Source organism: Micromys minutus (assembly GCF_963924665.1).
Source record: "Micromys minutus genome assembly, chromosome: 1".
Taxonomy (NCBI): Eukaryota; Metazoa; Chordata; class Mammalia; order Rodentia; family Muridae; genus Micromys; species Micromys minutus.
Window position 1 is genome coordinate 28,128,387 of NC_137969.1, and position 23,637 is coordinate 28,152,023.

The 23,637-nt window shown below is 41.6% G+C and overlaps 1 protein-coding gene across 1 annotated transcript; it reads right to left on the reverse strand.

The window, feature by feature from the left end:
- Window positions 1–2,006: 2,006 nt before the first annotated feature.
- On the reverse strand, window positions 2,007–23,185 carry DRG1 (developmentally regulated GTP binding protein 1). The gene is made up of 9 exons (XM_080915068.1): window positions 23,052–23,185; window positions 21,480–21,603; window positions 18,780–18,955; window positions 14,146–14,215; window positions 12,138–12,307; window positions 7,875–8,005; window positions 6,273–6,440; window positions 5,924–6,046; window positions 2,007–4,636 (listed from the first exon to the last, which is right to left on the reverse strand). The coding sequence occupies exons 1-9, from the start codon at window positions 23,091–23,093 to the stop codon at window positions 4,537–4,539; spliced, it is 1,104 nt and encodes a 367-aa protein (XP_080771194.1). The 5' UTR covers window positions 23,094–23,185; the 3' UTR covers window positions 2,007–4,536.
- Window positions 23,186–23,637: the final 452 nt, after the last annotated feature.

A 23,637-nucleotide genomic window follows, 5' to 3' on the forward strand; every position in this document is an offset into this window, starting at 1 on the left:
TTAATTAAAACCAACTTTTGGTTGGAGATGTAGCTCAAGGGTAGAACTTTCCTGGCCTATGTTGTCACCATACCCAGGTGACAGAAACTTTTACTCACTGCTGGGTGACAAAGCCAGATTGTATCTACCCTACATGGCCCTCTTTTTATGTTGTGCTAAAAGAGATCAGGTATTTTTATTGAAAATATTGCATATTTTGACCATGTAAGATTATCTTAATTCATTTTAAGTGTTTTTTCTGGGAAATACTTTCTTCATAGTAAACTTAGAAAAAAACAAAATGAAAATTACTTAGAATGAAACAAACGTCATGTTTATACAAATATAACTTGTAGATTTTTTAAGTATAATTTTTTTGTAAACACTTAATTCATGAAAATAAAATCTTGATTTTTTTTTTATAAAGCTTAAAAAAAAAAGCTAAAAACAGGAGAGAAGCACTGCCAGTTCTAGAGAACCCAGATTCCATTTCAAGCACCCAATGGCTCATATCTGTCATTAACTCAGGGCATCTGACACCCTCTTCTGGACTCTGCAGTGACCAAGCATACATGTGGTATGTAGACATATACAGAACCAAAACACACACAAAGTTAAAAAATAAACAACAAAAATAAGACGGCAAGTGATGCTTCCCAATAGAAGCTGAAGAACCAGGAATCCTTTGGAAGACAGTAGAAATTAGAAATGGGAATATTATACAGGGATCAGGACTTGCCAATTTTATGGGCTAGGCTAGTCAATGATGGACACACAACTGAGACATAATTTATAGGACTAAACACTTCTCCCTTTCTCAGCAATTTAAGAGACTTAAGACCCTGTCTGGAGCAAATACTCTCTGTATGATATTCAGATCAAGGCTCTGGCAAATGTTTTCATTTTCAAAGAGTGCTAGCAGCCCCAAAATGCCAACAAGCTGTAGTGAATAGAATAGATAAGAACCTGGTTTCTCACCTAATGAAAGCCGCTGGAGCACCATGACTTCTGTGAAAACGCCTTTTCTATCATTAAGGTCATAAATGAGTTAGCATCCTAACTAGTGAGTGATGCAGAATAGTAGGTCTGCTTAGCTATACTAAAGCCAAGAAAACAAAACAGGAAATACATTCCATGTCATGAGACTCCTACCACCAGTCTTCCTTAGCCCTCAGAAGTCGTCAATGGCTCTAAGAATATATACCTCAGTGGATGTGGTAGACTGTGCCTTTAATAAGTACACTTGGGATTTAGGAGCAGGATCTCTAAATTCAATTCCAGCCAGATGACACACACACACACACACCACCCTTGGGGGTGGGGGTGGTGTTGCTTTTTTGGGGTGTTTATTTATTTATTTAGAGACCAGGTTTCTCTATGTAGCCCTGGCTGTCCTAGCATTCTATCTGTAGACCAGGCTAGCCTCAAACACAGGACCACTTGCCTCTGCCTCCTGAACGCTGGGACTAATGGTGTGTACCACTACCACCCAGCTGTGACTTTGTCACAAGCCAAAGAATGAATGAGTGAATAAATGAATAAATAAGAGTACAACTCTCCAGCAGCCTGAGGCAGAACAGCCTAAGAGTTTAACCTGAGACCCTACTTGGTTTTCGTTATACATGTCTTCTCATAATGGACTTGGCAGCCTAGTCTATACCAAATATACTATGCACTGACACCTCTCCAAACAGAACTGCTCTCAAATGAGCAACAGGCTACACACATTCCCATAGCTCAACAGTAACATGGCTTGCCTGTGGTAATAAATCTAGAGAGTTCCTCTTAAAGGGCATTACCATTTTTTATATATGAATAGAAGGGCTGGCCTGGCCTTAACTGTTTCTGGGTACATACACAGTAATACAAACTGCCTCCTAAGTGACGTTTAGGGGAAATCTAATATACCATCTTATGCCTATTAATGATATGCAGATGACTAAAATGAGATGTAATTTTGTAATCGACATATGCAATAGAAAAATGTAGAACCTATAAACAGAAAACACCAACAAGGCAAGCATGGTGACACATACCTTTAATTAGCACTCAGGAGGCAGAAGTAGGATCATCTCTTTGAGTTCAAGACCAACCTAGTTCCAGGCCACCAAGGACAATGGAGACCTGTCTTAAAACTTTTTAAAAATAGAGAACTCTGGGAGCGGAAGGAATATGGCGTCCTCTACTCACACTATCCAAAAGCTGCAGAACTGGGCATCTGGGCAAGACCTGCAGGCAAAGCTGCAACTGTGTGGCCCAGCCACCTCCTAAGATCCCGGAGGGCCCCAGTCACAAGCTGTCCAATGATTACCACTGTACTCATGATGGCGGCCGGAAGTTGTGCCTCCCTCAATAATCATGTCCTCACAAAAGGCCCTGGTGTCAGGTAAGACAGTTGAGAGGACCCAAGTTCAATTCCCAGCAACCACATGGTGGCTCACAACAGTCAATAACAGGATCTGACCCCCTCTTCTGCTGTTTCTGAGGACAGCAACAGTGTACTCACATATATAAAATAAATAAATCTGCTCATTGGTAACCCACCCTTCCTTTCTTTAGACACCAGACACCTAGCCTTGGATCCTTGAGTACCCCCCACTCACTCAGCCTGCAGACAATCTTTGACACTGTATGCTTCCATAATTTATACTATTGTTTTGCTCCAAACCTAACTTCTAGTGCAAATCCATATGAGGCCTTAGTTTCAATTTATTGGAGAAGAGGGCCAAAACTGTGGAAACACCTGACTCAGATCCCAACCACTAGCAGCACATTCCCAGCTAGTGTATCTCACACAAATTTATCTTCCCTTCAGAACCATCATGTCTAAGCCTCAAAGAAGGGCAAAGGTAAATTAACATTTATTTTGGGGCAAGCTGGAGATAGCATTTCATGAAGTCAAGGCCATCAAGCATGATCTTGAACTACTAACCCTTCTGCCTCCACCTTCCGAATGCTAAAATTATAGGCATTTGCCACACCAGTCTGAAGTAAAGCTCCTCAAATCCTGTGGGATTGGTGGCTGGGCAGGGAGGTGGGGAGTGGAGAGGGCACTAAACAATGGACTCAAGGCCTCTTCAGAACCACTGAGGCCTTGCATAGGATTTGTACTTCTCTTTTCAGCATCTTCAAGTGCAAAGTGAATCTTGCTTGGCCTGAGGACTCCCAAAAATCTAAAATCTAGGCTTTCACTGGGGAAGAAACCTAACTGATAATCCTACAGTTCTGAAAGCCAATTCTTCACTGTAGTGTGGGGACAGGCTTCCAACCACAGCCTGCCTGTATCAGTCATTGTCCAACAACAAGCCAGTCTATTCTGAGGCTCGAGAGGCCTGCCTGAATCCAAAGACAGTGTTAAACCCTAAGAAAGAAAAGAGCTGGCTCTAGGGCGGCAGGCGGAACCCTGAGCAAAGGAGAGCGTGTGGTACACCCAGCTTTCCTCACAGACTTCTAAAGGCTCTAGCTCATCTCCTCTGAAGACAGAAGCAAAGTTAGCTCTCCTACAAACTTGTTTTCCTCAAGGCCTCTTCTATTATCCCTTCAGACCACATTAAAATAATCTTCTAGCCAGGCAGTGATGGCGCCCACCTTTAATCCCAGCACTCAGGAGGCAGAGACAAGCAGGATCTTGAGTTTGAGCCAGCCTGGTCTACAGAATGAGTTCCAGGACAGCAACGATACAAGGATGCACAGAGAAACCATATCTCAAGGAAAAAAAAACAGGCTGACTCAAAACAGGCTGAGTGACAAGAACCACCATACAGTGAATATTTCCTGTTCCTGACACTGCTAAGCAACTTCCAAAACTCACCAGCAATCCTCAAAAGTTAATGCTATTGTCCCACTGTCCCTATATCACAAGATGAAATTGAGGCACACAAAACCTGAGTAATATTTTTAGGTGATTAGAATAGTTCCACCTCAAACCCCAGCAGTCCACGCAACTGCTCTCCGTATACTATACAATCTCAAAACAGACCAGGACCCAAGGAAATACATACTTAACTTTACCTATTATACCTTCCCCTCTCCAGCGTCCTGAGAAAGAACCACTTGAAAGGACAGAAAGCCAAACCCAGGTGAAAGCCTGTCATTATGGCACACCACCAAGGGACAAATGGACACCACACATCACATTCTCTACTCCCTGTTCCCTATGACCAGAAAGGCATTTTTTCATTCACCTCATCCAACAAATCTGACAACAAATGACACATGGCCAACGGGCCCACCAGATTTTTTATACAATTCAATAGAAGTGACACCAAAGTAGGGAAGTGATGTTGCTGAGGTGTTACAGGTACACAGCAGTAAGCCCAACACTTGGGAGATGGAAGGTGATGAACAAGGAATTCTAGGCAAGCCTCAGCTTCAGAGAGCTCAAAGCCAGCCTGAAATACACGAGACCCTATCTGAAAAAAAAAAAAAAAAAAAAAAAAAAGTGGTGTTTCAGTTTGGAAGTCTCCATATCCATCCCTGTATCCCAATTCAGAAGCTGCCAAAATCAGAAGGGGCTAAGGAAGGTAATGTGGTCAGCCAGCAGATGGGAACAGGATTTCACTTCTTCACAATCTGAATGACATCTTCATCTTCCAATGTGTGGTCTTTACCCACTTTCTGAGGATTATGTTTCACAGAGAGACCCCAGACCAAAGCGCTGTATGGAAAGGAATAAAGAGTCATAGTCAGTTGGCAGGAACAATTAGCTTCTGCCCTAAATGCCTAGGTGCCAAACTTACCAAATTTAGCATTCTGGATCTTAAAATACACAGAACTAGAAATGGACAAGAGCCCTCTTCCAAAAACATCAGAATAAACAAACACTCAAAGCCACTTTCTGGAGCAGTGTTGCACACTGGGTCATGAGACTGCTGTCATTCCATAGCCAATTGAAGTTCAAACGGGCTGAACCAGGAGTGGAAGATACTTTTAACTCCAGCACTCAGGAGGCAGAAGCAGGTAAATCTTTGAGAGTACCAGGACAACCAGGGATGTTAAACAGAGAAACCAAAACTAATAATATCTGCCAAAAAGGTGAATTAATGAGGGCAAGATAGAAACCTATGTCCCACCAAACACTCCTGAGTTGAAGAGGCTTCTGGAACTCCTCTTGCTCCAACTAGGTAGGCATGGTTTTAAGAGCATACTGAGAAAGGCCACTGTAGGGCACACCTTTGATCCCAATACTCCAGGGGCAGAGGCAGGTGGATCTCTGCGAGTTTAAGGCAAGCTTGGTCTACAGAGTGAGTTCCAGGACAGCCAGGAACACACATAGAAAAGCCCGTCTCAGAAGACATTGAGAGGGAGCAAGAGAGATGGCTAAGTGGTTGAGAGCATTACTGCTCTTGCAGAGAACAAAAGTTTGATTCCCAGCATCACACTGAGGCACTGAAGCAGGCATACTACAAACACACACATACATACTATGTTACATACATACATACATACAATGTTACATATATACATGTTAAAAAAATAAGAGGGCAGTCATGTTAGTACACACCTATAACCCCAGTTGTTGGGAGGCAGAAGTAGGCAGACCTCTGAGACCTGTGAGCTCAAGGCCAGTGTGGTCTAAAAAGCAAGTTCCAGACTGTGCTACATAGTGAGGTCTTGTCAATTTACAAAAAAAGATAGAAATCAAGAAATCCCTTCAGAAGTCTTTTTGTTACCTGGTTTCTTTAATCCTCCTCTAAGAATTAGTATTATTAATGAAATCAATAACTCACAAGATAAGGAGGCACCTCCTGAGTTCAACTCCCAGCAACCACATGGTGGCTCCCAAGCACCTCTAATTGGATCTGATGCCCTCTTCTGGTGTGTCTAAAGACAGTGACAGTGTACTACTCATAACAATAAATAAATAAATAAATAAATAAATAAATAAATAAATAAATAAATAAAATTTTAAGAAAAGAAGGCACCACATGCCCATGATACTTACTATTTAAATTCTTTGATGAGATTTTTGTGAATCTTCATGCAGAAATCTTCTACTGTGGTCCTAGAATAAGGGAGTACTACTGGAGATGTGTAATCAGGTAACTGGCCTTTGGGTTTGGTGTAACTAGAACAGAGAAGACACAAGGGTTGCTGCCTTATGTGCACATGAGCTAAGCATAAACGAACCCTCTATCAGTCTGAGATCAGGCCAGGGTGGCCTCCAATCTGAGGACAGAGCCCTCAACATGACCAACTGTCTATAGGAAGGTCTTTACTTCAATTTCCAGAAAAGAGCTCCAGAAAAGAACCATTTTATTAAAGATTCCCCAAAAGTTACCATTAAGACTCACATTCTCACTAGTTTCAGATAGTCCCAGATCTTCTCCAAAAGGTCATCAAAATTCCAGCGGTGATGAGCAGAAATGGGTACACAGTGAGGCACCTTATATATTATATCCAACTCCTCAATGGAGATCTGATCAATCTTATTTAATACATAGATACAGGGAATATAAACTCTAAGGAAGGAGAAGAAATGTTATTAACTTGGATCGCTAACAGAACAGTGACTTCACCAAAGCCCAAACCAGAGGCTCTTAAAGCACTCATCACCACGGCTCACAGGAAGTAGGGTAAAAACACCTCCCAGGCAAGCCTGATTCTGAGTCTGATCCCTAGGACTGAAGGTACAGGGAGAGCCAACTCCACAAAGTTGTCCTCTGACCTCCACGTGTAACCATCATACACATACTCAGTCAAAAATATTTGTTTCTTACCCACACACAAAATAATAGTAAATATATTCTTTTAGTTCTCTACAAAAATGAATGCAAGGAGCTGGAGAGAGCTCAGCAGTCAAGAGCTGGTGCTCCTGCACAGACCTCAGTTTGGTCACCACTGCCCAGAATGCATAGCTCATTGCTGCCTGTAACGCCAGTAGACCCTCTCTGGCCTGCAGTGGACGCTCTTCTGGCTTCCTTAGGCACTGCACACAGGTACAGGCACACACACATAAAAGTAGAACATTGAGCATTGTGGGCTAGCATTAAGTCACTGAATTATGGCCCCAGCTCATGGTAATTTTTAAAGACTAAACTTATTTTTTGAGGCAGTCCTTGCTTTCCTAGAACTCAATCTGAGACCAGGCTGGCCTCCAACCCAAAAGCTCTGCTTGCCTCTTAAAGATTCGTGCTTTTAAATTTATTTATTTATTTTTAAATACTTATTTAGTTTACTTATGCATACACTGTAGCTGTCTTCAGACACACCAGAAAGAAGAGGACATCAGATCTCATTACAGATTCTTGTGAGCCACCATATGGTTGCTGGGAATTGAACTCAGGACCTTTGGAAGAGCAGTCAGTGCTCTTAACCACTGAGCCATCTCTCAACTCTAAACTTATCTTTGAAGTATATCATTTAGGAATGTTAAACCCCTAGTATTCAATCAGTATCACAGCTAAGACTACTAGTAATCAGGCAAGTTGCAACTTCTCAGATTTTAATTGCTCTACTTAAAATGCCCAAAGCATTTGTTTTCAGTTAAATCAAATTCTTCATATAAACACAAGAAGTAACAAGACTCTCTGTAAATGTTAGCAATAACTTCAACAGAGTAGTTTTAATTACTCAAGTGCTAACAGCAATAGTATTTCATAGAACAAGGTTTCAGCCACATACAGTTAGGATGCATGGAAGAGGCACATCTTGGCGCTCTCTTGACTTCTTCAAGATGGCCTAAACAACCGCTCAACTGGGCAATTGGAGAGAGATTGATCCCTCTCTTCAACAACTACTTGACAGAACTAGAGACAGCACAGATCACAGCAAGTAAATGAATCTGGAAGAAGTTGGCACAGCTGGGGTTGCCTTGACCCACATCTTCCAGATCCAGGACCCATTGTTTGTTTCCCTCAAAAGCTTTAAACTCAGCACAAAAAAACACTAAGTACCTGTTTCCTTCAACCACGTCAATGAGGTCATCAGCTGTGGCATCACTGCGCAAAGTCACATCAGCATTATGGATTTTATATTCCGCCAGAATGCTCTTCACAGTTTCAGCATCTAGCTCACTCTGAGGGCACTGCAGAGTAAACAATGACAAATCAGGGAGGACAGGGAACCATGGCCTTTTCTTTTTAAGACAGTCTTAGTACATAGCTCTAGCTGGCCTGGAACTTACAAATGTCAACCATCCTCTGCCTGGGTGCTGAAGTTAAAGGCATGCACCACCATGCCCAGCCTCCATGCACTTTTCTTTTTTGGAATGAATCAAATTCATCAAGTAGCCAAGAATGATATTGATCCTCCCAACTATAACTCCCAAGTACTTGGACCACAGACATGCAACACTATGCTCTGTTAAACCCAAGGCTCTGTAAGCATCCTACCTACTGAGCTACAATCCAGCCCTGCACCTAGAAATTTTTAGCTAAAATTTGAACTCATTACATTGCCCTGGATGAGAGTAATTTATAGAATATAACTAAAAAAACTTTCTAAATTCATAGTTAGGTGGGCAATGTGGTAAACTGCGTCCTGTATCCTAGCCCATTCCCTGTAATTCATACACTAAGGTCCTATATTCAGTATCTCAGGATATGACAACTGATGACATCATCTTTAAGGAAATAATCAGAACAGATCATTAGGACAGAGTCCTAATTTCAGTATCAACCTAACAATCACTTTGATAATCCTGTTGTTCAAGCCACCTAACAGAGTTATTAACAATAGCTACAGCTTTTGTTAATATAGTTTGTTTATAGTTAATCCAAAGACTTCAAAAATTCAAATATTATAACAAAATATATCCCAAGCTATCTCTTGGGAAAGATTAAAGCTTAAACTTATATACATCTGAACTCTCAGGTAATTCTCAGACCTTAATTCATTGACCAAAACTGCAGCATTTGATAAGACTGCTCAATCACCTTCTACCAGAAACATTTTCTTTATTTGGTCTCAGTAACAGTTTTCCTTCTCTTAAATGATCTTGTCTTAAATCTTCTTTTCTATTTATGCTTATATCCTTAGTAATAGCAGCTAGGCTTCTGGCTTTCACCAAACTTAATCTCCAGTCTAGAACATCTGACATAGGTGTCACTAACAGAAGCACTGGGGTCTAGTTAATCTCAAATCCACTGCACCAAGCTTGCCATTACTTTGCACTACAAATTCGTAAGAAAAAAAAAGTGCAAATGTATAATAAAAATGCAGATGCACAATAAAAGCTCATTTCTCTAGTTCAGAAAAAAAATTCACCTCTTATACTACTGTTCTACAAGACACAGTTCTTCAAAGAAGCAGTCACCTTATTCACAGTGAGGCTCTAAGCCCTACTGGCTGCATTCAGAATCACCTAACTCTTCTCCTGTTACAGTCCTGCTTTAACAAGTTACCAGGGGGCTGGAGAGGTGGCTCAGCAGTTAAGGGTACTCGCTGTTATTATAGAGAATCACAGTTCATTCACAGTATCCACCTAGGGTGGCTCTCAAACACCTGTGACTTAATTCTAGGGAGCCTGACACCATCTTGATTCCTTGGGCACCTGAACTCACAAGCAAACACCAGACCCCTCTACATACACAAAAAAAATTTTAATGAAATAAAATGAAAACGTTTTCAGAATGAGATGCTCAACAGGCAAAGGGACTTGCTGCCAAGCCTGACACCCTGAATTCAATTATCAGGACCCACTGATGGAAGAGAAAACTGATGTCTGTAATTTCTCCCCTGACCACCGAAACAAACACCCACTTGACCACTCCCCAACACCATACAAGCCGACCCACATACACACAAAGTAAAATTAATTTTTTTAAAAAGATGACTATCTTAGGATTCTACTGCTATGAACAGACACCATGACCAAGGCAAGTCTTATAAATAACAACATTTAATTGAGACTGGCTTACAGGTTCAGAGGTTCAGTCCATTATCACCAAGACAAGAGCATGGCAGCATCCAGGCAGGCATGGTGCAGGAGGAGCTGAGAGTTCTACATCTTCATCCAAAGAAAGCCAGGAATAGACTGAGCATCCTCAGACAGCTAGGAGAAGTGTCTCCAAGCCCAGCCCCTGAGTGATACACTTCCTCCAACAAGGTCACACCTTCTAATAGTGCCACTCCCTGGGCCAAGCATATGCAAGCCAGATTAGCAGGCAGAGGGAAGCAGAACTCTTTTGATTTCAAAACCAATATGGTCTCCAGAGACTTCCAGGCCAACTAAAAAACCGCCATTTGCCCTGCTAGCACCAGGCACACAAGCAATACAAAATAAAAAATAAATGTTGAGATTGAAGAGATGGCTCAGCAGTTAAGACCATTTGCTGCCCGTGCATAACATTTGGTTTCAGCTCCCAGCTCCTGCATGGCAACTCACATGTTAAGAACTCCAGGGAGTTAGACACCCTCTTTTGATCTCTTCGTGCACTACACAAACGTGAGATTATGGAGGCAAAACATTCATACACATAAAATAAAAATGAATAAAAACTTTTAAAAATATTCAAAAATATGCAAGTGAGTCAAAGTTACTGCACAGGTCAGAATATAATAAATGGCCTTTACTGTTCCTGGCTACTGTTCAAGGGCTTGTTCACTCGATCTTCCTATCTATATTACAGGAACTTGCACTTCAAACTTCCCGAGGATATGCAATTGGTTGACACCCTCAGGCCACCCCAGAGAATATTTCATTGAACAGTGCACTTAGAAAGGTAGCCCCAAAGCCAGATGTGGTGACACAGGCCTTTAATCCCAGCACTAGAGAGGCAGAGGCAGGCTGACCTCTATGAGTTCAAGACCAGCCTGGTGTAAAAAGCAGGTTCTAGGACTACACAGAGAAACCCTGTCTGCCCCCTATCCCTCCTCCAAAAAAAGGGAGAGAGGGTGAGAGAGAGAGAGAGGGAGACAGACAGACAGACAGACAGACAGACAGAGACAGAGAGAGAAAGGGAGAGACAGACAGAGACAGAGAGAGAAAGGGAGGGAGAGAGGGAGAGGAGGGGGGAGGGAGGGAGAGAGAGAGAGAAAGAGAGGGAGGGAGGGAGAGGGGGGGAGGGAGAGAGACAGAGAGAGAGAGAGAGAGAGACAGGGAGAGGGAGGGAGGGAGAGAGAAACAGACAGACAGACAGACAGACAGAGACAGACAGAGAGAGGGAGAGAGAGAGACAGACAGACAGAGAGAGAGAGGGAGGGAGGGAGAGAGAAACAGACAGACAGACAGAGACAGACAGAGAGAGGGAGAGAGAGAGACAGACAGAGAGAGAGAAGGAGGGAGGGAGAGAGAGAGACAGACAGACAGACAGACAGACAGACAGAGACAGACAGAGAGAGGGAGAGAGACAGACAGACAGAGAGGGAAGGAGACAGACAGAGAGAGAGAGAGACAGAGAGAGAGAGAGAGAGAGACAGAGAGAGAGAGAGAGAGAGAGAGAGAGAGAGAGAGAAGAGAGAGAAAGAAGAGAGAGAAAGAAGAGAGAGAGAGAGAATGGAAGCCCCAAAGACTAGGAGGCTGGAGGTTAAGCTGATAGAAAGCTTATATGGGTAAGATGCACAAAACCCTGAATTTGATTCCCAGAAAGTCCATAAACCAGGCAGGATGGGCCACACTTGTCACCCCAGCTCTCAAGAGGAAGAAGCCGGAAAAGCCGGAGTTCAAAGTAATTTTTAGCTACACTTTAAGTTTGAGGCCAACCAGAGGCACAAAACAGTGTGGGGAGGGGACAAATCCAGCCTCCTCTTGTCCCTATTTTACTCTTTATCTTAAACTTCTCAGTCTACTATTTCCTCAGTGACTATTCACTTACCCAAAAACGACAGTCCATGACTACTTTGTGCCTTCCTCTGCATCATCCTCCCTCCCTTTGTCCCTGTTTAGAGCTTAAAATAATCCTCTGCTTAGTGCTTTATAAAGTCATGATAAATAAATGAAAGTACAAGATATTGGCAACTAATTCATAGAAATATTGTTCCAAATGTCTGTCCCACCCTAGGTAGAGAACCAAAAAAAAAAAGAAATAAAATTGAAAAAGTAAATCTGAGAATAACTCCTGTCCTAACCTTGTCTTTCTTATCAGTCATTAAAAGGTCACAAAATGATCTAAATAAAGGCAGAAAAAATCCAGAAAATTCCCAAATTATCCATTTCTGCACTTTTCACTCCAACCCCTCAGTCAGTAGATCTGCCCCATGTCGCCTTCCCCACTTACAGTGGCTGTGAGATTAATGCCTCCCTTGTCTTTCTTCTTAAAGCCAATGTTGGGGGGTTTGCTGTTCAGGCGAATCCCAAAGCCTTCCAACTCATTTTCAATTATCTTCTTATGTCCCAAGGGTTTTAGGACATCCAGAACAATCAAGATCAAATTACACGTTCGGGCCACTGAAGGTAAAAATGATACCCTAAGTTGAATACATATAGCCTCAAATAGAATTTAAAACTCAAACATAAGTGTTTGTAGTCACTGGCTGAGGTGTTTTTTTCTTTGTTATATACAAATAAAATGGTTAAGATTTCCAAATATTTATACTAGCTATCAATTTGCAGTTACGTCTTAAAGTCATCAGACAACCACCCAGAAAACTGGCCCATCTTTTATATATGATTAAGACAATCAAAAAGGAAAGATACACAATAAATAACAAACTATAAATAAGTTTAGAAACATTTTTGGAAAGTACAAACTCTAAAATAATTACATTGTTTTTAATGTTTATGAGTGTTGCCTGAGCACTCCTCCCAGAGACCAGAAGATCCTCTGAAGCTGGAAACACAGGACTGTAAGCTGCCATATGGGTGCTGAGAATCAAACCTGGATCCTCTGCAAGACCAGCCAGTGCTCTTAACCACTGAGTTACTTCTTCAGCCCTCAATTAACATAATCTAATCAACCTTATTGAATTATAATTTACAAAGCAAATTGTAGTTGTTTAGCAGATGGTTTAGTGATATCTAATCACACAGGATAGTCAAGACAGTTGTAGCAGCAGACACCTGCAATCCCAGCACAAAGATCAGGACAGGCTCAGCCTGATTATTCTGACAGTAATCTATTACCTGCTATTTACCTACGGAAGGACATACATATTATTTTTTACTTGGAAGTATAATTTGAGTCTGCTATAAACAGTCATGTAGAAGTCTTTCTGTGGGTAAGTTTTCATTTTTCCTAGATAAATACCAGTGAAACTGATTATTAGAAACAGTTGAACAGTCACTTAAGTGTTTCTATAGTTTATATTCCCATTAGCAGTGAATAAAAATTCCCAAGTACTTCACAGCCTTACCAACAGTCATTGGTAATACTAATTAGTAATCATTGGTGGCAATGACAATGTTGTATCTTTTTGTGTATTAGACTGGTACCTCCTGTCCCTCCACCTCTTCTCATGACCAATATAAGATGTAGTTAGGTCCTCCTTGACATAGATGGACAGCTCTTGAAACATCAAACCAAAATAAATCTTTTCTCCTTTAACTTTTTGGGGACATATTTTGTCACAGAAACTAAAAGTATTGTAAATATTAAGAATATTAAGTCCCAGGGCTGAAAAGATGACTCAATGTTTGAAAGCACTTGTTCTTGCCAAGAACCTAGGTTTGTTTCCTTGCACTCATAACTACCCATAGTTCCAGTTCCATGTGATCCAATGACTTCCATGGGCACTAAGCTACACATTCCTGCAGACAAAACACTCACACAAAAAATAAATATAAATAACAACAACAAAACCCTAAGAAAAGATAAGGATAAGAACTTCCAAGGTTGAGGAGATAGTTCAGTAAGTAAAGTATCAGGACCTGAGTTTAATCCCCAGAACTGATACCAAAATATTTTTTTTTAATTTTTAAAAATTAAAATAAATAAATAAAAATGCTGGGCATGGTGGCAGGCCCTTATAAACTCCAGTTCAAGGGGATAGGACCTCCTCTTCTGGCCTCCCCAGGCACTAAGAATACACGTAGTACACAAACATATATACACAGCCAAAGCAATCTTTATAAATAATTCATATAAAATAAGTCCAAAAATATTAGAGGCCAGTTACAATCTACAATTTACAATCAAAATTAAGGGTTTCTACTGAATAGAAATCATGCTGGAAAAAAGTGAAGATGACATGTGCACTGGGCAGAATTCACAGGACTGGGTAATTAAAAGAGTATTATCCAACAGAAGCTATCTGTGATACCTCGGAGGGTAGCCCCAGATCACTGACCTGCAATGACTTGACGACCTCTACCTTTCCCATCCTTGGCACCTTCAATAATACCTGGAAGATCCAGAAGCTGCAAAATTAAGAGTGGGGGGAAAAAAACACCCAGTTATAACTGTGAACAGAACAATCACACTGATAAGAATCCTCTGATACTAAAATTTATTACAACTAAATCCAACCTTTCTTTGTGTTGGGAGCACAAAGGTCTTGAACTTACAGATAACACTAGTGAACCCAGAAATGTTACACTCACAGGGTTGTCTTTTCAAAGGAAAGGAAGGATAACCTGCTTTCTGCCCCGAAGGCTAGGACTAGCTAGGAGCCTAGGTGGTCCTTGTGTAAGAAGGACCAGGCCATACCAAGCTCACACAAGCAGGATCAGAGGTGGCTAATAATCTAGGTAACTTCTGCATTATCTGTATGGCCAGTAGCTCTCCCAGCTCCCCCAACCAGACCAGAGGTGTAATAGTCTAGATGATCTCTATGCTACCTGTATGACTGAGACCACAGAGTTCCAGGACAGCCAAGGCCACACAGAGAAACCCTGTCTTGAAAAACTAAAAAGATAAAATGAAACAAACAAAAACTTTCTAATGGTCAAAGCTGGTAAAATGTGAGTATATACAATACTGAATTATAATGCATAAAACAAAATTATCTATAACCCACCATTTATATAAATTATGGAATAAATGGGTGGAGGGCAGCTCTTCCATTAGAAATCCAGTTAACAAAATGGAAAAAAAAGAAAGAAAGAAAGGAAGGAAGGAAGGAAGAAAAAAGAAAGGAAGGCACTGAAAGTCACAGAACAGATACCAAAATAGAACAGAGAAAGTTTAAGGAATGTGCTTGATTCTGAAACACATATATGAACATTGAAATATAGAGACAGTTAAGCAGTTGGAGAGATGGCTCAGCACTAACAAAGTCTTTGAGAAGACAGGGATTCAGTTCCCAGCACCCACATGGTTGCTCCCAATCACCTGTAACTCAAGGGCATCCCAACACCCTCTTGTGACTACAGACACACAAATGGTACACAAGCACATATGTGGAAAAATACTCGAACACATAAATAAATCAAATAATAAAATAAAATCTTGAGAATTAGAATGCAGATTTTTTTTTCAAAGTAATTTTCCCCTGAAACATTTACTAACTTTGGAAGCTCTGAAAATACCATCTTAATAAATTCACAAAAATTAACATCAAGCCAACTGCAGCTCCCACAATAGATGTAAAGGCAGAATCTCAAAGCCAGGATGAGCTATATAGAAGAAATCTGTCTCAAAAACAAAGTTAATAGTGCTGAGAGATGGGGACTTGGTGGATTATAGTATCTGACAGTTTTAAAAAAAAAAAAAAAAAAAAAAAAAAAGGCAGGAGGATTTGAGTTCAGATCCCCAGAATCCACATTGAAACAAGGACAGAAGCTCATGTAATAACCTCAAGGGGGTAACCAGGGCTAGCAAAAGCAAAAACAATGAGTTCCAAGTTCAGTGGAAAAACTATGTCTCAAAAAATTAAAGTAGAAAGCAATAGAGAAAGACATTCTGATCTCAACCTCTGGTCTTTACATGTACACACAGGTAAGTGCACAAAGACACACAGCATGCATGCACACGAGTGCGCGCGCTCGCGAGCGCACACACACACACACAGACACACACACACAAAGTCAACATCAATTAAAGCACATGGATCTCATAAACCTCATGATAAGGACTAAGACAAAACATAATTGCTGCAGTACCTTTGCCAAAAAACAAAACAAAAAACGAGATCCTTTCTCAAAAAAGACTAACTTCCAAAGTGCAAAGACACTGGTGTCAAAAATAATTCTATTAAGAACTACTGTTTAATACATATTGTTACAACAATATTAATCTATTTCTGATAAATGTTCTACGGTTATATCAGATGTTAACATTGTAGGGGCTGGTAGTGTACACCATCTCAGAACTCAGGAGGCAAAGGCAGACTGATCTCTAAATTCAAGACCAGCCTGGTCTAGACAGTGAGTTTTAGAATAACCAGGGATACATAGGAAAACCATCTCAGGAAAAAAAAATAAGCTAACAAACTTCAAGCATATGCACTATATAATTCATGGAAGATGGGAAGATGTTTTAATGTCAGATATAATAGTAAAGGCCTATCTATGATCAAGCACCTCGAGATAAAGGCAGAAGAATCAGGAGTTCCAAGGTTATCATTAGCTACAAACTGAATCTGAGACCAGCCTGGTTACATGAGATCTAGTGTTTTTTTTTTTTTTTTGTTTGCTTGTTTGTTTGTTTTGTTTTTTAATATGAGGAAAGTTACAAAACTAGTAACAGAGAAAGGGGATTATGGGAAGAAGTGGAAAATAGAAGGCAACAGAATACATGTAGTTTTTTTTTTTAAGGAGTTAGGGTTAACTAAGGAGAAAAAGGAAAGGAGATGAAAGCAGGACAGAGGGCAGGGGTAGAGAACAGAGTATAACGACAGAATATATGACATGCAGGAATAAAACCCATTGTTTTTATACTAAAACAGAAAAATTTTAAATATAGGCCAGAGAACTACCTCAGCAGATAGAAGCATTTGTCAAGGTAAACTTGACCAACGAATACACAGACACACATACATGGAGAGAGAGGGAGAAAGAAAAAGGGGGGAAGGCATGTGCAAGCCTGTGTTCACATATATAACACACACATGCACAACATAAAAAAAAAATCAAGACACTGTAACTCAAGTGCTTTTACAAGGTAGTATATATTACTTAAATGTTCAAGTCTTATATGGATAAAACTCTGCTTCTGTAACAGATACACAAAGGCCCTTTATGGACTCAGCCCAAACCTACCTTTACAGATACCATTTCCATCATCCCTACCCAACACAAATCACAGTAAGAAGCACCTGTTAAGGTTTGGTCTATTGCTATGTAGTGTAATGTTAAACTCTATAGAAAGCATGTACAAGCATTTGTTGTGTAAACCTCATTCCTAGATTTAAAACTATTGGTTAAATAAAATTAGCTACACCAATTACTAGAGAGATAAGAGGTAAGTGGGTTAGGAATGGCCTCATGGGAGAAAGAGAGACTAGAAGGAAAGAGGAAGAAGCTGCTATGAGGGAAGAGGAGCCATGAACACATGGCAGGAGAAGCAGCAAGTATCTGGGATTCACCACTGGGGAGCCAGCCAGGCCAGCAGTTAACAAAGTAGATTAGGGGTGACCTCCCAATAATTGTAAACCAAATAAAATAACGAAAGTCTGAGTCTCCTTTACCTGTAAGCTAGTTGGGGATAAGCTTAAATTGTTAGCACATGTACCAGTACAGCTGGGGGTTTTTGTTTTTTTAAACTATTTTCTTTCTTTTGAGGCAGGGTCTCCTTACACATCCTTGGCTGTTCTTGAAGGCCTCTGCCTCCAGAGTACTGGAATTAAAAGCATGTGACAGTCATGTTGAATGTATTTTTACTTTTCTGGCTGGTGAAATTCTACATTGTACTGCCTAGTCTTAGGCCAACTTGACACAACCTAGAATTATCTGAAAGAAACCTCAATTGAGAAAATGCCTCCATAAGATCCAACTGTATGGCATTTTCTTAGTGACTGATGGAGGAGAGTCCAGCCCATTTTAAGTGGTGCTATCCCTGGGCTGGCAGTCTTGGCTTCTGTAAGAAAGCAGGCTGGGAAGCTGGAGAGATTGGCTCATCTGGCTACTCTTCCCCACACAGTAGGCTTATAACTGTAACTCCTGTTCTAGAGGATCCAACAACCTCACAAACATACATGCACAAAACACCTATGTAAATAAAATAATTTAAAATAAAAAAAGAAAGCAAGCTGAGCAAGCCAGTAAACAATACCCACCCATGACCTCTACATTAGCTACTGCCTCCAGATTCCTGACCTGACTTTTCTTCAGTAATAGGCTATAATGTGAAAGTGTAAACCTAGTAAACCCTTTCCTCTCCAATTGGTCATGGTATTCCATCACAGCAATAGAAACCATGACTAGGACACACTCTTAACTTCAAGACACTACCAACCCAAGGGTAGTGTCACACACTTATAATTCTAGCACTTCACGGGCTACAGCAAAGACAAACCTGGGAATTCAAGGCTTGACTATATAATAAGACCTTTTCTTGGGCTGGAGAGGTGGCTCAGCAGTTAAGAGCACTGACTGTTCTTCCAGAGGTTCTGAGTTCAATTCTCAGCATCCACATGGCAGCTCACAACTGTCTGTAACTCCAGTTCCAAGGGCTCCTACACCCTCACATAGATATAAATTCAGGCAAAACAGCAACAAACATGAAATAAAGATAAATAATCTTTTTTAAAGACCTTTTCGGAAAAAAGATTCACTTCTGAAAGTCATTTTGTGAATAAAGTCCTGTCTCAGATGTTCTTTCCTTATTGTCAGATGAAAAAGCAGACCCTTTTTTCATATATTTTCATGGGCCTTAGTTCACGCTAATAACTTTAGTGTTAAGTGTAGCAACTGTTAAGAGAGAAGGGGCCTACTAAATAAAAAGACAGACCTAACATACTGTGTGGGCTACTAATTAAATGTTTCCTGAGTGAACAAAAACAATGCATTTCTTCCCTTTTTTGGCCTGAAAAATCTTACTCACCTGGATCTTAGCACCTTTATATCTGATGACACCAGGCACTGTGGTCAAAGTAGTGAATTCGTAGGCTGCTACTTCAGAATATACTCCTGCTAAGTTACTTAGCAGAGTTGACTTCCCTACAGATGGAAAACCCACAAACCCAATTCGAGCATCGCCTGTCTTGGCCACATCAAAACCTAAAACAGTCAAGAAACATCAAAAACACAGGTGTTATCTTTGGGTGCAGTAGTATGCCTCATCTTATTCTTTTCATACTGTTGTTGGTCTCTTTTTCTAATTTTCTAAATTACCCCTAAATTTCAAGCATAAAATTCACAATTCAATTTAATGCAGTACTTGACTAAAACAAAGAAATCCTTTATCGCTTAAGTTATCAGTTTTGCTTAATTTTTAAGGCCCAAAGATTACTAAAGAATTCATCTGCCAAATGGTAGCAACACATGCCTTTGACCCCAGCACTCAGGAGGCAAAGGCAGTGGGACTCTGAGTTCAAAGCCAGACTGGTCTACAGAGTGAGTTCCAGGACAGCCAGGGCTACACAGAGAAACACTGTCTCCAAAAAAAGAAAAAAAAGAAAAAAAAAAAAAAAGGAAGAAAGAAAAGAAAAGGAAGAGAAGATGATAAAGGTTAGCAAGGCATGGTAGTACATGCCTGTAATCACAGAACTTAGAAGGCAAAAAAATCAGGAAAAACAAGCTTAGAGGCCAGCTTAGAATATCTGCAATCTTTTCTCAAAAATATAAAACACTGGGGGCTGGAGAGATGGCTCAGTGATTAAGAGCACTGACTGCCCTTCCAGAGTCCTGAGTTCAAATCCCAGCAACCACATGGCGGCTCACAACCATCTGTAATGAAATCTTACGCCCTCTTCTAGTGTGTCCGGAGAGAGAGGTGGGGGGGGGGAGAATATATATGGTGTACTTATATATAATAAATAAAATATTTTAAAAAACAAATAAACAAACATAAAACACTGGGGCTGGAGCACTGGTTGCTCTTGCAGAGGACCAGACCCAATCTCTAGCACTTACATCACAGCTAACAAGAATCTGTAACTCTGGTCTCAAGGGGTCTGATGGATACAATATGGGCTTCTGGCCTCCAGGGGCACTTCACACAGGGTACAAAAAGACACACAAGCAAAGCACATACACAAAGTAGCATAGGGGTTGGAGATGGTTCTTTGCTGCTCTTACAAAGTACCAAGGCTTGGTTCTTAGCATGCACAGCTGTAAGTGCAGTTCCAAGGGATTTTATTCCTTCTTCTGGACTCTGAAAGCCTGAAAGCACTGGTGTACACACAAACAAGTAACCACATATACACACAAAGTTGTTTTATTTTGGGTTTTTTTTTTTTTAATTATTTCTTGAGACAGGGTCTTACTATGTAGCTCTGGTTGTCCTGCTGGCTGTCCTGCCCACTACACGCTGGAATCAATGACAAACACCACTATCCCTGGCACATACATAAATTTAAAATACTAAATTAAAAATCAAAAAAATAAGGCCAGGATTAGTGGTACACACCTTTAATCCCGGCACTGTGGAGGCAGAGGCAGACAGCACTGAGAGTTTAAAACCAGCCTTGTCTACAGGTGAAGAGTGTCTCAAACAACAAAACAAAACCACAAAGAACAAGATAAAGATTTAGGGTCCCGTGTTTTACTCTAGTCTAGATTCTATCCCATCTCTGGGAATGGTGTGATCAGAGTTCTTGAAACAGGTTATGCTTACATAGCCCAGGGTACAAGACAAGGCTGGAATTAGCAATCCTCTAGCCTCATTCCAGGTATGTCAGTAGCTTTTGAGATTGTGTGTGTGTGTGTGTGTGTGTGTGTTTTGTGTGTGTGTGTGTGTTTTGTGTGTGTGTGTGTGTGTGTGTGTTTATGTGTGTGTGTGTAGCCTAGAGGTTGATGTCAGGTTTCTTCCTCTACCCTCTAGTTCTTACTACTGGCCACCACTGTCCAACTAAAAACATCAATTACAGCCTGATGTGGTGGTAGCACACCTTTAATCCCTGCACTTGGGTGGCAGAGCCTGGCATACTTTTTTGAGTTAAAGGCCACCCTCGTCTACCAAAGGAATCCAGAAAAAACAGGGCTGGTTAGACTAAAAAACCCTGTCTCAAAAAAATAAATAAAATAAAATAAAATAAAATAAAAATTAATTACACATGTAAGATAAATAAAATTTTTAATGTTTAAAAATAATGGGGCTAGGAGATGGCTCAGTAATCAGTGTTCCTGCCACACAAGCACAAGGACCTGACTGGATTCCCAGCACCACAGGTAAAGAAAGGCCTAGCAACAGCAGCACCAGCATCGCTAGTCTATTTGAACTGGTGAGTTTCAGGATCAGTAAGACCCTACCTCAATAAAAAAAAGGGGGGAGGAGATAAATAAAGTAGCAACATCTGGTCTTCCTAAGCACATAAACACACAAAGAAGCCAGGCACAGTAGTGTGCACTTTTAATCCCGGCACTTGGGAGGCAAACGGATCTCTTTGAGTTTGAGGCTAGCCTACACTATATGGTAAGTTCCAGGATAAGAGGTATATAGTGAGACCCTATCTTGAAGGGAAAAACAAAAAATTCCTATGGTTATATGAACATACAACACACACATTAGATATTTGTATAAGCTTAATAGAAACCACATACACATATTATATATACACACACATTAAATGGAACTACAAACCTTCTCCTGGCCCACCACCGCCTCCACCTTTTGGGGTGATGAGTTCTCTTCGAAGCTTAGCAAGGCGAGCCTTAAGCAGTCCAAGATGATGTGCTGTAGCTTTGTTCTTCTGAGTCCGAGCCATCTATAAGGGAAGAATCACAGCCATAAAACCTGCAGCATTTCAGGAAAAAAATCCTGAATGCTCCTAAAAAGCTGGGAACATTGTTTCAGTTTTCGAGTTCCTACTAATATCAGTGTAACCATTTTAATTTCTTAAGACACGGTCTCTTTAGGTAGCTTTGACTATCCTAGACGCTCTATGTAAACCAGGCTGCCATCCAACTCATAGTATTCCACCTGCCTCTGCCACCTGAGCCCCACCTAAGTATTTTTTAATTATTTATTTATTTATCTTATGTATGTGAGTACACTGTTGCTGTCTTCAGACACACCAGAAGGGGGCACCTGATCACATTACAGATGGTTGTGAGCCACCATGTGGTTGCTGGGAACTGAACTCAGGACCTCGGGAAATAAAGTTAGTGCTCTTAATCGCTGAGCCATCTCTCTAGACCCCACCTAAGTATTTTTTAAAAAGAAAACTCCAAGTCTGCCTAATGCCAGCACTCTGGAGGCAGAAGCAGATTTGAGTTCAAGGCCAGCCAACCTACTCATTGTGTATAACTCCAGAAATATGTATGTATCAAGACCCTGTCTCCTAACAAAAGAGAGGGAGGAAAGGAAAGAGGAAAAAATTCCATGGCCATTTAGACTCAAAGAATAAGTGGACTTGCTGTCAAACTTGAAGACCTAAACACAATCCCAGAAACCATGACTGATTCTCTCTCTCTCTCTCTCTCACACACACACACACACAAGAAACATAAAAATAAACTCTGAATTCCCTCTCCCAACCATCCAGTTCACTTTCTTCACTACAGAAGAAACAAATGAGGCCAAAAGTGACAGGACCCACGGTCATTCCAATTCCTATCCACGGATGAAATTAAAATCCTTCTGTTCAGCTTTTTCTACCGTACCTGATCTAAAAGGACACAACTGTACTGCTTTAAAAAGCCCTGAACTTCTCAGGGATGACACACTGTCCAGTTACAATCAATTTACTTCCAGATCTTACCGCCACACTAATGACGTGCAAAAGGGGGATCATCGGTGGCGAGTAGGCAAGGAATAACCTTATTATGGACAAGCAAGAGCTTATAATACGTGATCAGGTCACGGAGTCTGAGACAGAAGTTGTGTGGCTCAGAGAAAAGAAAAAAAAAAAAAAAAAAACAGAAATGATGTCGAGACATGCGCCAAAAACCGGAGTATCAGCCAAGGACTGGGTGTGGGGTGTGAGAGGCAGAGCAGGAGGAGCTGATTGATGGAACCTGAGAAGCCTGGGCCGAAGAGGAGACCAGGGAGGGCGGCTGCATGGGTAAGGGGCTGAGGTAGTGCAGGCTTAGATTGAGGGAGCGATGGGAGTTGGTGGAACTGGGATGGAAACCAGGCCCTGACGCCGTGGAGGGAACACCGCCGCAGAAGTGATGCTCGGGCCGGGAGGGAAGCGCCAACTGTGCCCTTTACCTCGGCTTCGATCTCCGCGATCTTCGCTAAGGTTCCGCTCATGGTGGCGGGTGCTCGAAGCCGCACTGGCCTTCACACTAGCTAGATTCCCCCTCCACGCGCCGGCCCCGCCGGTGGCCGCCGCTGCAGCGCGCATGCGCGAGACTTGCTAATTCTCGCGACACGGCTCCGCGAGAAGTCCGCGCCGACGCGCTCGATGCCCGGCGGGCTCCGCCTTCTCCGTCGACTCCTCCCTGTTCCGCCAGCCAGAGCGGTGTCATAGAGCCCGCGGCCGCGGTGACCAGAGCGGTCGCTTGGGCCAGCTTCCCGGAGCGCGCCGAGGGTCGCGCGCAGCTCGGCCCCACCCCACCGGACCTGCGCTCGTCCTGTCCGCTCTGTGTACAGCGTGCGAGCCTTAAAAGACCTAGACCCGGCTCCCATCAAAGTGCGCGCAGATACTCGGGGCCTTCTTTCCTCGTCAGAAGAGACGCCCCGGTGACCTCGGCTTCCCGAGTTGTGGAGAGCCTCTCGTGGAGCCGGGAGGGGTGGGAAACAATCTTTTGAAGAATCCTTTGTTTACCAGGAATCCCGAAGAAAGAGTGTGGCA